Source organism: Lissotriton helveticus, chromosome 3_1 (assembly GCF_964261635.1).
Source record: "Lissotriton helveticus chromosome 3_1, aLisHel1.1, whole genome shotgun sequence".
In the NCBI taxonomy this organism is placed as follows: Eukaryota; Metazoa; Chordata; class Amphibia; order Caudata; family Salamandridae; genus Lissotriton; species Lissotriton helveticus.
In genome coordinates this window covers 471,350,842-471,368,236 of record NC_136061.1, presented here as the reverse complement: position 1 = coordinate 471,368,236, position 17,395 = coordinate 471,350,842, and the positions used below count along the sequence as shown (strand labels likewise).

The 17,395-nt window shown below is 45.4% G+C and overlaps 1 protein-coding gene across 1 annotated transcript; it reads right to left on the bottom strand.

Moving 5' to 3' along the window:
* Positions 1-10,044: 10,044 nt before the first annotated feature.
* Positions 10,045-10,998, bottom strand: LOC144823158 (olfactory receptor 2G3-like). Its single transcript, XM_078681428.1, has one exon. The coding sequence runs from the start codon at positions 10,996-10,998 to the stop codon at positions 10,045-10,047; it is 954 nt and encodes a 317-aa protein (XP_078537554.1).
* Positions 10,999-17,395: the final 6,397 nt, after the last annotated feature.

Genomic DNA, 17,395 nt, shown 5'->3' with positions numbered 1-17,395 from the left:
GACCCACAGTTGGGTGAGACATAGTAAAAGAAAATGAGTAAAACATACAAAAAGCCCTAAGGTGTGCAAAGGGGCATGAAAGTGCCCCCATCCTAATATTATGTTAAGTAGTGAGAATTCTCACCTCTAAGTAATAAAAAGTGTAATCACGCTTGTAGATAAGAGTCATGCTAGGATGGTCACCCAGGGTCAGAGAGTGAGGTAGGGTCCTGTCCTATCTCGAAATCTATTTAAAGACCAGACCTATTAGGTTCAGGTACACACACAGAGCCATGTGTTGAAAAAGATACCGTCTATGTAGCTAAATGGTGCCAGGCTCCCGTGCATGCACAGTTCCAAAATGAAGGGTAGATGTCCAGGATGACCCCGCAATAAGGTAAGTTTTATTTTAAATCTTATCTTTAGGCTTTTTAATTACATTTAATATTGCAGGCGGGAGGCGGGCGGAGGGCGGGCGGCCATTCCGTTACGCCCCCGAGTGTGCAGAGATTTGGCCCGTTTCTCCGCCTTCATTGCGAAAGGCTGTATGGGCAAATCTCCGCACATTCCGTGGGCAGAACGGAGATGTCCGCCCACCCCTTGAGAAAAGGCATTGGGCTTCCAACCAGCGGTCAGGATTTCCACTGTGTAGGACTTACAGAAGGTACTAGGAGGGCTTCTTGGCTCCAAAGTGCCGCAGTAGCAAAGTGGACTTCATCCCCCAACACGTAGTGTGCCAGGAGGCTTGTTTGAAGAGCAGTGGGGAAAGGCGGCATGGCATCTGATGATGTCTTACAAATACCACTGTGTGAAACATACTGGAGGTAACAGAAGGGGTAGTTGCCCCTCAAGGACATCCTTGGGGGGCAACTACCCCTCCTATTACCTTCAGTAAGTCCCACACAACTGCATTGGTAAGTTCTCATTGCAGAACATGCCACCTTACCCCACTAACCTGCAAACACGCTTCCTGGTGTGCTCTTGGATGGGGATTAAAGTCCACTTCACTGCTGGGGATCCTTATAGGCCAACTAGCCTACCTGATACATCCAGTATGCTCCAGATAGTGGGATAGCTGACAGTTGGACACAGGCCACAACCCCTTCTCCACCACTCTGCAAACAAGCCTCCTGGCATGTTCTGGGTTGGGGGATTAAGTCCCTTTGTCTCCTGAGGGTCCCTGTGGGCAAACTAGCCCGCCAGGTACCTCCAGTAGGCCCTACATAGCTGGATTGCTGAGAGTGGTCTGAGGCCACGCCCCCTTTTTACCTCACTCTGCCAACGTGCCTCCTGGTGCACTACTGCCTGGAGTATGAAGTTCACTTTAGTCCTGAGGTCCTCAGGACACAAGAGGACCTCTTCGCCCCACTAGCAAATCACCAATTTTTCAGAGTGGTGTAAAAAGGGGTGTGCCTCAGATCACCTCCCAGCAATCCCTTTGTGTGGGGCTTACTGGAGGTACCTGATGGGCTAGTTCGCCAGCAGCGACCCTCAGGATTCAAGTATACTTAATCCCCCAACTTAGAACACGACAGGAGGTGCTTTGCAGAGTGGTACAGGGTGGGGCCGGGGCCTCGGGGAGATGCCAGCTTTTCTTTTTTTGTTAGAAAGGGGGCCCCCTTATCTAATATTTTGAGGACCCTGGGGACCCATCCCCAAGGGTCTGATCCATTTTTTTCTTTATTTTTAAAACAAGAAGGGGGCAGTGTGGCCCCCTTCCTGAGTCCGATTTCAGCCCCGGGGACCCCATCCTTTGGGCATGGCCTTGTTCATTATTTAAAAAAAATATTATTAGGGAAGGGGAGCTGCGTGGCTCCATTTCCCTGGGTGACTATTGGCCCCGGGACCCCATCCCCCTAGGCCTGCCCTCCTTTTTTTTTTAAATTACGGGAGATGGGCCGCGTGGCCCCCTTTTCCTGGGACACCTCTGGCCCCAGGGACCCCAACCTCGGGCCCTGGTCAGCCTTAATTATACATTATAGAGGGGTCCGCAATTATGGCCTAATTTGTGTATTTTTTTTTTAAAAGGGGAGGAGGGCTGAGTTGTTCCCACGGGCCACCTTTGGCCCGAGGACCCCATCCCCCTGGGCCGGCCATTGCGTTGGGGACCGCGGGGAGCACCAATGCCCTCGCGGTACCGGACATGCAGCTCCCCTTGTCTAAAAAGCAATTCTGCTTTGCTTCTTGGAAGTGAAAGCGGGTTTCCTACTCTCACTTCTAAGAAGCAAAGTAGTGTTTGCTATGTGACGGCTCCCGCCCTACCATAGCAAACAGCAACGTCCCAGGGGTGTGCACCCTAGGACATTGCAGGAGCTGGCCCTGAGGGGTGCTGGCCCCCAGGGCCTTCAAGGGCTCCATGCGGCCCCCCCTTCCATCATCAAAATATCCCCGGGGAGGTGGTGGTCCCTGGGACCCAGGAATCTGAAACAAAACCCCATCCATAATTAAACTTTGCCTCTGGGAGGTGGTGGCCCACCAGACTTTTTAAATTATTTTTAAGCCCCCGGGAGGTGGCGGTCACCAGGCCAGCATGGTGGGGGTCAGGAGCCCCCCAAATATTTAGGAAAATGCCTGGGGAGGTAGGAGTCCCCAGGGCTTGGGGGGTCCACAAGGCCCCCTTGCACATAATTAAGTATGCCCCAGGGAGGTGGTGGTCGCTGGGACAGTGTGGGGAGGGGCAGGAGCCCCCACAATTCTTTAATTATTTTATACCCCAGGTAGGTGACGGTCCCCGGGGTTGTGGGTGGGCCACGTGCCCAGTATATAAGTAACTAAGCACCGGGGAGGTGGCGGTCCCTGGGGCTGCGAGCCCTTGCTAATTAAGTGCACATTGCCCCCGGACCTGGCCTACCAGGGGTCTAGTACAAAACCAAGGGCAGAAGCCCACGCTTCCTTTTTTAAATTTTTTCAGCCGGATTCATGCACCCAGCACAAATTCGGCCAAATTTTCTTTACCATTTTTTTTGTGTCTTGTGGGTCCTTGAGGGACCCCCTGAGCGGGCCCAGGGGGGTGGGGTGTTTCTACCCTGCCCCCTGTTCTTGTTTTTTATCTTTGTTTTACTGTTTTCTTGTGACTCTGTTTTACTGAGTCACAAGATGGCTGCCAACACTTCATGGTGTGGAGTGTTTGCAGTCAATCAGAATGAAGCTTGAGCTCAGGATGGTTTACTTTGCAAATTCTCTTCTGTGCTCAGATATATACATTTTTATTTTTTTTATTTCTTGGCAACTACTGAGTGGATTTACACCATTTTAAAAAAAAGGTCACTTCATGAACCAAGACCTACCCTTTTGCCAAATTTGGTTGTAATTCCGTTCAGCAGTTTGAGCTGTATCTTGTTCCAAAATTCCTATGGAACCCCCTTTTTTCACACCCTACATGACGAATCACCTCAAAACTTTCAAGGCAGGAGCTGACCTGAGTGAACCATTAGTTTTGAGAATTTCGCGAAGTTTCGTCAAACGGCACCAACGATATTGGCATAAGAAAAAATGCTTTTTGAATGTAAAGTAGGTCCTTATTATAACTACCTACTTGTGACCATCAGTAGGTTGTATGTATATATGTATAGTGTATGGCTTTAGTACCAGACTGGACTGGGGGAGAATGTTTGACACTGTTCAGCATTCCATTCATCATCTTTGTTTTACAATATTCGCCCTGAGTGGGATGGGTATGCCCAGACTTGGTTCCCATGCTCTTTCCTCATCCGGATTCGAGCTAGCCTGTCTGATGAAGGGTGATACCCCAAAACAGGTCCCTGGATGCTAATCTACTGATCCAGGGAGTACCTGGCCTGGAAGTTCTGGCTGGACTGTTCCCATTAGGAGGTCAAAACTGGTTTGCCTATGGCTAGGTGTAAAGTGGAATGGTGTGGCTAGTAAAAAGAAAAAAACCTGTGGGTTTATTGCTAGGTTGGACTGGGTTGAATGTTTGAAACTGTCAATTATCTTTGTTTTGCAAATGTTTCCCTGAGTTGGAAGAGTGTACCAGACTTTGGTCTTGTGCCTAGCCTGGCAGATAAGGGGTGGGTTATTACCCAAAACCGGTCCCAGGGTGCTTGTTATCCGGTCCAGGGAGGACCTGGCCTGGCAGTTCAGGATGGACTGTTCCCACGAGGAGCAGGGTCAAGATTGATTTTCATCTTGCTAAGTTTAAACTGGTATGATGGGGTGAGAAACAAATTGATGGGTTTAGTTCCAGTGTGGACTGGGGGTAATAGTTGACAATGTTCAGGATTCTATTCATCATCTTTTGTTTTGCAATGTTATGCCCCGAGTGGGATGGATATGCACAGACGTGGGTCCCATGCTCTCTCTATCACACCAGAATCTAGCTAGTCTCACTGAAGAGGGGTGATATCCCGAAACCTGTCCCAGGATGCTTGTTTTTCAGTTGGAGGAGGACATGGCCTGGTGGTGCTGGCTGGACAGTTCCCATGAGGAGCAAGGTCAAGATGCATTTGCATATGGCTGTGCTGGAAGGGTGTGGCATGCAAACAAACTACAGATTTAGGGGCCAGATGTAGTGAGGGTATTACCGGTCGGTAACGTCCAAAATTAATGAATATCGGCTGTTACCGACTGGTAATAGGCTTTTCCGATGTAGGGGTGGAAATTAACGATTCGGTAATTTACCGAATCGGTAATTTACCGAATCGGTAATTTATGGAATCGGTAAATTACCTATTTCTTAAATACCGATTCGGTAAATTACCAAATTCCTAATGTAGGGAGCACCTAAATGCGGACTTATCCCTTTGTTAGGATTCGTTATTTACCACCAACTACAAGTTGGTGGTAAATAACGAAAACACCCCAAAAAGCAATTTTATGCAAATTGCTTCAGTGCCATGTTGCAGACATACATGCCCTTAGGGCTTGTATGTCTGCAACATGTGCACCCACACACAATTGAGGGGTGCAACAGGGTGTCAACGTGACACCCTGCCACCCTTCAATGTTTTCCCCCTTTTACCGAATCGGTATTTACCGATTCGGTAATTGACATTCAATCCTATGGGTCTCCAGGCCCAGAGGAATGAATGGCAATTACCAATTTGGTAAATACCGATTTGGTAAATACCGAACCTTAACGATTCAGTAATTTTTACCGAATGATTTGCTACATAGCTTTTACCGATTCGAAAATACCGATTCGGTAAAATTCGGTATTTTCGAATCGGTAAATGCTATTTACCTACATCTAGCCCTTAGTCCTAAGCTGGACTGAGGTGAATGTTTGACACTTTTCAGCATTCCTTCCATCAGCTTAGTTTTGCACTTTCCCCCTCAGTGGTTAGGGTATGATCAGATGTGGGTCCCTTGGTTGCTACTCCATCAGATGCCAGCTAGACCGCTGCATAAGTTCCCAAATCTGATCCCAGGATGTTTTTTTCTGGTCCAGGGAGGACCTGAACTGTCATTTTAGGCTGGACTGTTTCCATGAGGAGCAGAATTAAGTCTGATTTGCATCTGGCTATGTCCAAACTAGAATGGTGTTGCAAGAAAAAATATTATGGATGTATTTCCAGACTAGACTATGGGTACATGTTTGGCACTGTTCAGCATTCCATCCATCACAGTTGTTTTACAATGTTCACCCTCAGTGTGGAAGGGTGTGGCCAGACATAGGTCCTGTGGTCAATACGCCACCAGATTTCATGTAGAGTGGTTGATGAGGTGTGATACAACAAAACCAGTCCCAGGATGTTTTTTTCCTGGTCCAAGGAGGACCTGACCTTGCAGTTCACACTGGACTGTTCACATGAGCAGTGGGCTCAAGACTGTTCTTTGCTTTTGCCATAGGCCTGCATGTATTCTTTGATGCCATGCTTTTGACCTTGATAGACATGTGTCCGACAGCCGGTTTGTAGTCAATGTGCTTTGCTTTTGCCATAGGCCTGCATGTGTTTTTTGTTGTCTATGCTTTTGCCCTTGGTGGCCATGTGGTCGGTGGCCATTTTATAGTCAGTGTGCTTTGCTTTCGCCATAGGCCTGTATGTGCTCTTTGTTGTCCATGTTTTTGCCCTTGGTGGCCATGTGGCAAGCGGACATTTTGTAGTCAATGCGATTTGCTTTTCCATAGGCCTGCATGTGTTCTTTGGTGTCCATATTTTAGCCCGTGTTGGCGTTGTGGCTGACAGCTATTTTAAAGTTTATGTTTTTGTCTCTTGCCATAGGCCTGCATGTGTTTTTTTTTGTCCATTCCTTTATCCTTGGTGGCCATGTGTCAGTGGGCCATTTTGTGTAGCCAGTGTGTTCCATTCCTTCCACTTTTCTAAGCCATTTTCTAGGAACAGCAATAAAAGAGTCCTCTTTTTAAATTTTTTCGCATAATTTTTTCACTGATTTGAGTTTATTGTGATGGGGGAAAACTGTAGTATGTATACACAGTGGCCCAGTGGGTGCAATTTAGGGCCATTCGTGGTCAAGGGCCAGCGTACCTTGGCTTGCGTCACTCAATGGCAATGCAAGCCTTTGCTAAATGTGTCCCTATGTGTTTCTTGGGTAGTGCATGGTCACAAAACTCACTGGCCTGAAACCCTTCTCTGAAAATCCTCAACATTTTGTCACAAATATTCTTCTTGGGTTGGTTATGGCATCAAAGACAATATAGTTGATGGTTGGTGGACTTTTTTGACCAGATACCTATGCAGTCTGCAGTAATCAGTGCTTTGATCTTTGTCACTCCGGCTCCTTTTGACTCACAGGGTAGTAGTCATTCCCATCATCCAATGTAAGTCCTAGCAGCAGGGCTTCTCCATTATCTATGCCTATCTCCAATGGTCATGCATGATACAACAAATGTAGGGTTTTGTTCCTTGCTAATTTCTCTCTGCACCTGGGCCCAGATTGTCCTTAAAATCAAGCAAATTCTAACTGCTGGCTGGATGTTGTTCCATGCTTGGGGTACACAGTTGGGGACTTAGACAACCAAAACACCAGCTTGGCTCAAACTATGAACATGCTGAAAAAAAGTCCAAGGTTCTTCTTAGGTTTTCTAGATGGGAGAAGGGGTAGCTCTTCCGTTATGGCGGAGAAGCATCGTCCTCGCCTGCTGAAACGTAGCAGAGGCAATGGACGAAAATAAAATGATAATAAAACATTTTCATTATCATTTACTCTTTAGCCCTGCAAGCAGCTAGCCGAAGGAGGGACGTGGCCTCCCATACTGACACTGCATCTACAGCACCAGGGAGGAGGGGAGAGTGCTGGGCACTGCCAAGGGTGCTTGGCGAGTTGACTGGCCCTCTGGGGTCAGCCAAACCATCATGCACACTTAGCCGATCTCCAGCCAAGCTGTGTTTTACAGCTGGGTGGAGAAACCAACATAGGCTCCCTGTCCATGTCTGAGTGCTGACCCAAGGCACCCAATTTCAGCACTGCTCACATGCTGGAAATGCCTTTCCCAGCATGGGAGCAGCTGTGGGATTGGAAGCTGGGAGCCTACGCAGTGTGCAGCAGTGCTAGGATGGGACGTGAGGATTGGAAGGAATGTGGCCACTGTCGGAGCATGTACGTTTTATTTTTGTATTTATACTTAATTTTTTTTGTGAGTTTCCCCTCCCCCTGCCTCACCACTTCACAATAAGAGTGGTCGCTCCTGTATGGGAGAGGAGTCCCAGAACGGAAGGACAGATAAAACAAGTAAAAAGAGATTCGGAGATATCTGTACAGTAAGGAGTACAATCTTATTTATTCACAGAGTACTCAACCACATATTTGGTATACATTGCATGAAAAATATCCATTGGTACATAGTTGTGCCCAAAAAGGGAGGGGTGGGATGGTAGGGGTGATGTGGTAGGAAGTGGTGTAGGATAGGGAACTTGGTGCAGGTCAAGAATACATTATTTACAGACAAACTAAGATTTTTGGCTTCCCACGGGAGCCAAGCATGAGTACCACAAATGTTCATAGAATTTTACAAACAACCAAGCTTCTGATGTAAGCAGTGTAATTCTTGCTAGGGGTAGAAGCTGGTACGGGGGGTAGTAGTCTATGTTTTGACCCTAACTGGTGTAGGTGGTTGTTCCCTTACAAATGGATCTTCATCAGGACGGGAAAGGAGGGGTTGGGTAGAGTTCTGCTCGCAAAATGGAAGCTTCAAAATAAATAATCGGGCTGTCAGGAAACGTGTAGCGGCCACACTCCGACTCCAGCTTAGCAGCCGACAGCCCGGTATTTCCTGATGAAATCTATCACGTTGCCAGCCCTCGGCAGCAACGTATGCCCGTAATCTTCACGAGGCCCACCACGAGGTTTAGCTCCAGCCTCATGTTTTGAAGAGGACTGCGTCCATTTACAGAAGCGTGGTTGTTTGTCAAATTCTATGAACATTTGTGGTACTCGTGCTTGGCTCCCGTGGGAAGCCAAAAAACTTTGTCTGTAAATAATGTATTCTTGACCTGCACCTAGTTTCCTATCCTACACCACTTCCTACCACCTCACCCCTTCCATGCCACCCCTCCCTTTTTGGGCACAACTCTGTACCAATGGATATTTTTCATGCAATGTATACCAAATATGTGGTTGAGTACTCTGTGAATAAATAACATTGTACTCTTAACTGTACAGATATATCTGAATCTCTTTTTACTTGTTTTAGCTGTCCTTCCGTTCTGTGACCCCTCTTACTACAATACTGTATACCCAGGTCCCAGTCACTTTCTTTGGGTTGACCCTACTTTTGTAACGCTCCTGTATGGGAGGCAAAAAAGAGATTGATATCAACTGATCAGTATACCAAGTTTCCAGATGATCCATTCCCAACATGATTCTGACTCTGGATTTTCCTTTTAACCGTGTATTAGAGCAGTAGATTTTGTCATCTGCTTCATTTGAACAGTTTGGAGTAACAAACTTGATCATATGTTATCTGAAAAATAAAAAGCCTGAGACTGTATATAGGGTGTCAGCATATATGGAGAAAACTGACTAGTCTCCATTACACGTTTCTATCAATTTACCAAATGCACCTACCCGAGGACTCATTAAAACGATTGTGAATGTGGCATCAATCCAATGGTTGTAAGCAATGCTGGTCACAATAGTTAATACTGAAAGCTACGTTCATTTGTTCAAAGATATGTAGGATACACAGAGGCCCAAATTTACTAATATTGTGCCTCAGGTTTGAGTCACTTTTCCGATGCAGCCCTGATGCAAAATCTATATGGGTGTTTACTATATCACGCAAAGCAGGTTTTCCTGGCCTTGAAAAAAGTAAGCAACGGTTGGAAGCGCATAGCACTACATTGCATTACCTTGTACCTAGGAGGCGTTGCATGGGTGCAGCATGGGCGTTCCCATGCACCCACCCATGCATTTTGACAAAAACACTTTTTTACTAAGGTCAGGAAACATAGTTTGCACCAGAATTGTCCGGCTACCCGAAGCTAGTGCAACAAGGATAAATATTTGCATTTCTCTTTTTTTACTTCCTCTTTGCAAGTGTGCTGCATTCTGCAGGACACATGCAAAGAGCAATAAGCCGCAAAGTATAGTTTTTGTGCATGAAGGTGACTCTTCATGAATAAAAAACGTTCCTGACATTAATGCATGCGACCTTGCGCAAGGGTGAATGCATTGGACGTTTGCAGCCAAAAGTACGGCAGCACTCGGAGAGAGTAGGACTTTGCCATATAGTTATAGTTATAGCACAGTTCTGCTCTCTCCCTTTCATGCAACGCAGTGCCGGAGCTCCCTCTGCTGCCCTGGTTGTTGAAATGTCAGTAAATATGCCCCTTAATTTTAATTCCTGCACACCTCTGACTATACTGTGAACGCTACCAATTGCAAGAATTAATATCACACAAACACACAGACACCACGTAACACTCCCGAAATTGCAAAAATGTGTGATCAGTGTCTCCATTTGACCGACTAGCAGTGGATGAAATGCTATTTGATATTCAGTGAGTAATCTTAAAACAGAAATATGTTCTGTCGTCTGTGTAACCTAATCTCCATTAAAGACCATATAACCATTGTTATCTCTGCAGGTGAAGATGTTGTATACTGCTAACATGGATTCGAAATGAATAAGTATCAAACTCGCTATCATGTTGTCAAATTGTTTCTTGCTAGCATGCTGAACTGTACTGTTTTCTTTATTGCTCCTTTAACGTCCTTGTTTCTAAAGGTGTAAATGATAGGGTTCATCATTGGGGTTATCACCGTGTATGCCACGGTGACAATTTTGTCACTCTCCTGCGAGTCATATGATAGGGGTTTCATATATATATACATGGCAGTGCCATAAAATAAAATCACCACTGTTATGTGAGAGGCGCAGGTGGAGAAAGCTTTGTATCTCCCCGAAGCAGTGCTTATCCTAAGGATGCTTGCGATTATTTGGATGTATGTCACAAGGATCAAGACAATAGGGATCATAAGTACAATAATGCCCACTACAAAGATCACACCCGAAATGAAAGAAACATCAGAACAGGCTAACCTGAGCACTGCTGGGACTTCACACAGGAAGTGGTTGATCTGGTTACGTCCACATAATGGCAGTTGCAAAGTAAAAGCTACATGTGACACTGAAAGCACAAAGCCACATATCCATGTACCTGAGGCTATCCTGATGCAAACAGTGCTGTTCATTATTGTCATATACCGTAAGGGATTACAAATCGCCACATAGCGGTCATACGCCATAATGGCAAGTAGTATACATTCGGTTTCACCCAAGGACAGGGAAAGGTACATCTGTGCAGCACAACCAGCAAAAGAAATTGTTTTTTTCTTTGACAAAAAGATTTCCAGCATTTTAGGGACAATCATTGTAGAATAACACATGTCCAAGAATGACAAGTTGCTCAGGAAAAAGTACATAGGGGTGTGAAGCTGAGGACTCAGTCTGATGACTGTGAGGATGAAGGTGTTGCCAACGATGATTGAGATGTAAATTATAAGGAACACCACAAAGAGAATTATCTCAATCCTCGAGTCACTGGTAAAACCTAGAAGGATGAATTCTGCCTCACAGGAATAATTGAGATGTTCCATTCATGCCACTCTCTCTCCCTGCAAGAATTAAAATATAATCATTACATATCGCTAAATAAACTTGAATTATTTAATATATCAAGCTATGGCAAATATCCAAGCAACCCTACTCTGCAAACATGACACCTGTTCACTAGTGATGATTTCCTTTTATTACTGGTATTTCTGGTTTCTATGTTTTGGTAATTATTTTTAATTTATTCTTTAGTGATTACATTTCTTACACTAGTACTAATGTTATTATAAGCAATTGGTCAAAATATAAACACTGTATGATGGAATATTCACATTCAATCACAATTTATGAAAAAGGACGAAACTTTCTTATACCAACACAAACTTCATTGGCATGTCCTCGACTGATCTCAGCAGGCAAAATACATTATCAGTTTCTGCTTTTAGCTCCAGTGAAGGTGTATCCATGTCCCCTTTATAGCAGAACAGAAGTGCCGATGTGCAGATATTGACACTGCAGCATGGGCTAAGCTATCCGCATTGACAAAAGGACATTGGCCCCCCACCTCCCGGGGAAAGAATTGAACAGACCCAAGAGCTCAGATCCGTCTGTTTCCAATTTGAAATTCTATTTTTTTCTCATAGATACTTACAATGTCCAATAATTATTAAGCTGCCGTTGAATAAGCATCTACTATAGAACTTCAGATTCGAGACCTAGTTAAATTATCAGACAACCTCCAGGTACCTTTCATGCTACTCTTTAACAATGTCAGGAAAAAATTGGAAAATCCAGTGTCCCATACAAAAAGTAGGGATAACCACAAATTGTAGGGATCACCACCTGTGATAATCTCTTGCTTTTCACCACATGTGATAATCTCTTGCTTTTACCAATATATGGGAGAGGTCTGCGCAAACTCTTTATCCACTTAAAATTCCATTAAGTGGGGTGTTTTAAGAATAAGGATATGTCTTGCCTCCTAGATTACACTCGAACTTGTAAAACGAAAGCCAAACCATCAGATTGTAGTTTTTTTTATTCACCACCTATGTGGCCACTCAACAAGTGAAAAATTATGCCTTATTCCTTCGGCTAGCTTGCATCCCATATTTGGATCCTCCTCCAAGTGCCCCAGGTGTCCACAGCTGAGTGCAGATATGCTGCACTTGTTCTTCACCTGCCCTGAGGCTGTAACACTGTGAAGGGAGGAAGTGACCGGTCGCTTAGATGTATGCTCCTGTTGAAATACTCTAAGGGTGCTAGGGCAACTGCTAGATTAATTGATTTGGCACTACTGATCATTTGTAGGCTCATTGTCATGCATTGGAAGGAACAGACACTGGTCAGGGCTCAAGAACTGGTGCAGGGCTATGCTTAAGTGTGGTGTGCAGAGGTGGTCATACTCAGGCAAGAGGAGGGTCATGGATTGTGTAAATATCCTATTGCAGTGGATTTGGAAATATTGCTGGCTGTTCTACATACCTATAGTAAAGGTCTGGTTGGCTAGTGTTGTTTTGCTCACTGTTGAGTATTCCAAGCAAACTGGGAGCCTTTGTGGTTTCCTCCTGGCACCACATTCTTTTGCTTTCGCAACTAATAGTTTAGTTTAGTTTAGTTTTTAAGTTTGAAATGCGCGACAACTACCCAACAAAGGGTTTCCCAGCGCAGAAGGCAAGTCAAGGCGAGATAGAATGGGCAAGTTCTATTTATCAAACAACCAAGTTTTTAGTGACTTGCGAAAAGTGATGTAGGTTGTCTCATTTCGAGGAGCGATGAGGAGGGAATTCCAGAGTGAGGGCCCTACATGTGAGAAGGTTTGAATTTAGGGATGACAAACCTTCCTTGAGTGGCTGATCGAAGATTACGAGAGGGAATATATATGGCTTAGTCAGGGCAAGTAGATAGCTAGGGGCATTTCTGGATTTAATTTTATGCATATAGGTAAGCGCCTTACATTTTATTCGACTCTCAATTTTCAAACAGTGTAGTTTGCGTCAATGAGTTGAAATAGGCAAGGTCTTGGGGACTCTACATAGGAGCCTAACTGCGGCATTCTGCGCCATCTGCAGTCTGTGGATTACTGATTTGTTTGCTCCCACATAAAGCACATTGCTGTGGTCTAGCCTTGATGTAATTAAGGCAATGACTACGGGTTTTGTGGTCGCTTCTGGTAGCATCCAACACATTTTTTACAGCCATTTGATGATGGTGAAGCACAGGGCCGGACTGGGAACTGAAAGCAGCCCTGGCAAATTTTGCCAGACCAGCCCCCGTCCGTCGTGTAGCCAATCAGCCCCTGCCCAGCGTGTAGCGAGCGAGCGCAGCGAGCGAGCCCGACGGCCACTTCTCCCCCCAAGAAATTTTTGAAAAACGACAGACCAAAATGGTGAATTTTACAGCACATTTTTCATTACATATTCAAATTGTATCAACTTTCAAAGCACAGTAAACAGTAGATGATGTCCTTAAAGAACATCAGGTTACCCACCCAGTCATATGTATTCATAGGCATTCTTTCAGAGAGCACCAAAAATAGTCTTGGGCCGAGAGGTTATAACTTATCAGGTACATATTCACGTCGCGCGCTGCTTGCTTCTTTCAAGCTCGGGGCAGAAAAACGGACTCGCCTCACTCAGGCCTGCTGACTGCTGTTGGTGGTGGGGTGGCACTGTGCCACCCCACCACCAACAGCAGTCAGCAGGCCTGAGTGAGGCAAGTCCGTTTTTCGCACTGTGGCAGACACTGGACACAGGGCGGTCGGGCTAGGCGCTAGCCACTGCCAGTAGAAAATTATGGTTGTGGTCGCTTACACAGGCAGCTTCAAGAAGCTTGTGTGGGATTTTTTTTTCTGCTACTAGTGCGACTATGATCCGCGACGACCAGAGGCGATTTCTAATTGAAAGAACAAAGAAGTAAGCAACAAGCAAGCATAGGATCGAGAGAAATTAAGTCCTATAGACCAATAAATGTTTACGCAAAAGAGCAGACACAAAAGCAATAGGCAAACTTCTTGACTGAGTATAAGAAGGCTAGTAAAATGCTTGTAAAACACCTTAAAACGTAAAGCAAGATGCTCTAAAATATCCTTACATCAATCTCTGTGGGCATTCTCAAAATAGTCCTTTTAAAGTTAAGACAAGAGTTATACAGTACTGCTAGATTCTTTTTTGAAAAGCTACCTAAATTCTCAGTAAAAAAAAAAAAAATATATGTATCTTTTAAAAGCTAAACATTTTTAGCATGCCTATTGCTCATGAAATCATAATTATCGGGCACATACATCAACCGAAGGAATTGCGATTCCTTAATAGTGATTATTAAGGAATCGCTATTAAGGACTCGCAATACCTTTTGCATGTAGGAATTGCAAAATAATTTGCGATTCCTACACATTTCCAAATTGCGATTCGCTATTAGGGAATGCCTAGAGGCCCCTAGGAATGATTGGGAGAGCATTCGCAAATTGCAATTACCATTGAAGTAATCGCAAATTGCAAATGCAATTTCAAGGGTGCTAGGGTGTCAAAAGGCCACCCTGATGCACCCCCAAAAATGGTATGTGTGCACATGTGGCGTACACACATGCCCTTCTAAGGATTTGTAAATTAACATCAACTTGAAGTTGATGTTAATTTGCGATTCCTTAATGCAAAGTCACATTCTGAGAATGCTTCTTGCACTGCATTTTGGGAATCGCAAATTGCGATTCGCTAACTGCATTTGCAGAATAGGTGATAGCAAAAATTGCGATTACCTGTTTTGCGAATGCATTTTGGGTTGATGCATCGGAAATGCCTGTTTACCAGTCGCAAGCGGGACGATTCTGCGAATCAGCCCATTTGCGACCGGTAAATAGCACGATGCATGTGCCCCTGAATTCCCACTACAGAGTATTGATTTCTACACAAAATTCCAATTTCAAACTGTGGAGAGCAACTGACCTCATATGTTTCCTTTTCTAAACCCATAAAAAAAAACATTGGTCATGTATTTGCACCATTATTGTGAAATCGTTGTAATGAATTTGTGCACAAGGCTCTGACAGATGCCATTTTTCCATCTAAATACATATTATTGATCACAAGACAAAATAAAGAACAATAAATATAAACCGTTATTTTACAAATAAATCAGGACTGTAAATCATATGCAAACATTCTCTTAAAGGGACTATTCGAAGTTGATACTATAATCACAAAGCCCCAATGAAGTTGGATTTCTACTGAGCTAACTACCTCAGTATCCCGAGTAGAAAGACCCCAGATCTGCTGTTGGGTCCTTTACCATAGAAGTCGGAAACGTGTAGGGCAGTATCTTCTTGCGTTTTATGGTCGAAACATTCTATGCATTTGGATGAGGCTCAAAACAACCATAAATTCAAGACATCCCTGGTCCTTCGCCCCAGCTCTCAAAAAACATCATACTAATCTCAGGGCCAAACCTCATATTAACAAGCATTTGCAATGCAACAGATTTCGCATTTGCGAAGGTGTAAGCTATTGACATTGTAAATGAGAATGCTTTTTATTTATGTTTTAAAAACCAAAACATAAATAAAAGGCATTATCATTTACAATGCCAGTAGCTTAAAGTCACGTAAATGCGAGCCCTATTGCATTGCAAATGTTTGTTATTGACACTGAGTGGTAGTTATTGTGAATGTCAACGGCAATTAAACCAATTTGCAACATGTTTGAAATGTACAAACGTGAGGGAGGGGGCATTGGGGGAGAGGAACCAGGATGTGAGGGGGCCTGCTCCTGCGTCACTCCCACTCTGCGCTGTAGGCAACACACATCCCATGATAAATGAGACACATCCGGACCGTAGTAGAAACCTCTGCTGTGAGACAGGCAGGCCTGGCCAGGCCAGGCCAGACCACTTGCAGTAGAAGGTGAAAGTGAAACTGGGCATACATTGGCACGGCACTGGCACAACAAATGAGAAATGATGAGCAGGCAGCGCGACGTGACTCGACCACCACACTACCTGATAAGTTAGAACCTCAGTGAGTCTCTCGGGCCGAGAGTTTAGAACTTAGTTATCAGGTGGTACTGGTACATAGTCGGCAGCGAGATGACGGGGGACAGCGCTGCCTACAAACACAAGCGCTAATGAGAGCAGCAGCGCTGCGTGAAGAGTGGGCCGCACCACCGTCCAACTCCAACCACCCAATGCCCATCCGCATCCATCCAACACCCATCCGCATCCACTATCGTCCATCTCCAACCAACCAATGCCCATCCGCATCTACCCAACACCCATCCGCATCCACCCACCGTCCATCTCCAACCACCCAATGCCATCCGCATCCATCCAACACCCATCCTCATCCACCCGCCGTCTGCCTCCAACCACCCAATGCCCATCACATCCATCCAACACCCATCCGCATCCACCCACCGTCCATCTCCAACCACCCAATGCCAACCGCATCCATCCAACACCCATTCGCATCCACCATCGTCCATCTCCAACCACCCAATGCCCATCCGCATCCATCCAGCATTCACTTCCATCTGTCTAAAGTCACTCACATACAACGAAAGCCATCTGAAAGCACCCAGCACCGCCCTGCATTCATCCAACACCAATTTTCATCTGTCCAACCACAGCTATCTCCAACCACCCATCTGCATCCATCCAACACCCACTTCCATCACACCAAACTCCATCTCTTCAGAGGTCCCTTTCATCTAACCACCACAGCACTCTCCAACCAGCCAACGTCCATCTGCATGCATCCAACACCCATCATGATGGAACACAAACCCGCCTCTATCAAATGCGCACTTCATCCAACCAAATCATCGCCATCAAACCAACTCCACCTACATCCCCCAACATTCACCTAAGTCCATCCAACACCCATCTCTAGCTGCCAAATGCCCATTTCAAGCCACCAAGCGCCCATATTCAGGTGCCCTCTCCAGCCGGTCAAGGCCAAACTTGATCTATCAAACCCCCTCCCTCATCCTTTCCTGCAACAGAAAAATCTCGACGTGGCAACAACGGAGATGTGACCAGATTACAACGTTCATCTTTCAGATGTGAAATACAGCGCCTCCTCCAATGCCGGTCCATTCAAAGCATTGTTTCCCAGTGCCTTAGGCCAGGGCGTCTGAGTCGTGCTGTAAGGGCACACCCAGAGTTTGCACAGCACGGTGCTGTGGTCAGCAGTTCGCAATGACAGCACCAGAAGACATTTGATGCATAGATAGGGGGCTAATATGCCAACTCTACATCTTGTACTCTGACCCCTGCTGCTGATCTGCACCATCTGCTCCGGTTTGATGTGGTAAAAAATAATGCGGATAAAGCTCAGGGGAGGTGCACCTGCACCCGAGTAGTAACCCCGATTAGGGCTCGGACTGGAGTTTGCGCCTGAATCTAGATTGGCGCTACACTTGGGGGGAGCTGCGCCGGCAGTCAGGGAAA

Excerpts from the sequence above, each read along its gene's own strand:
- LOC144823158 (XM_078681428.1), bottom strand. The coding sequence starts at position 10,998 with ATGGAACATCTCAATTATTCCTGTGAGGCAGAATTCATCCTTCTAGGT.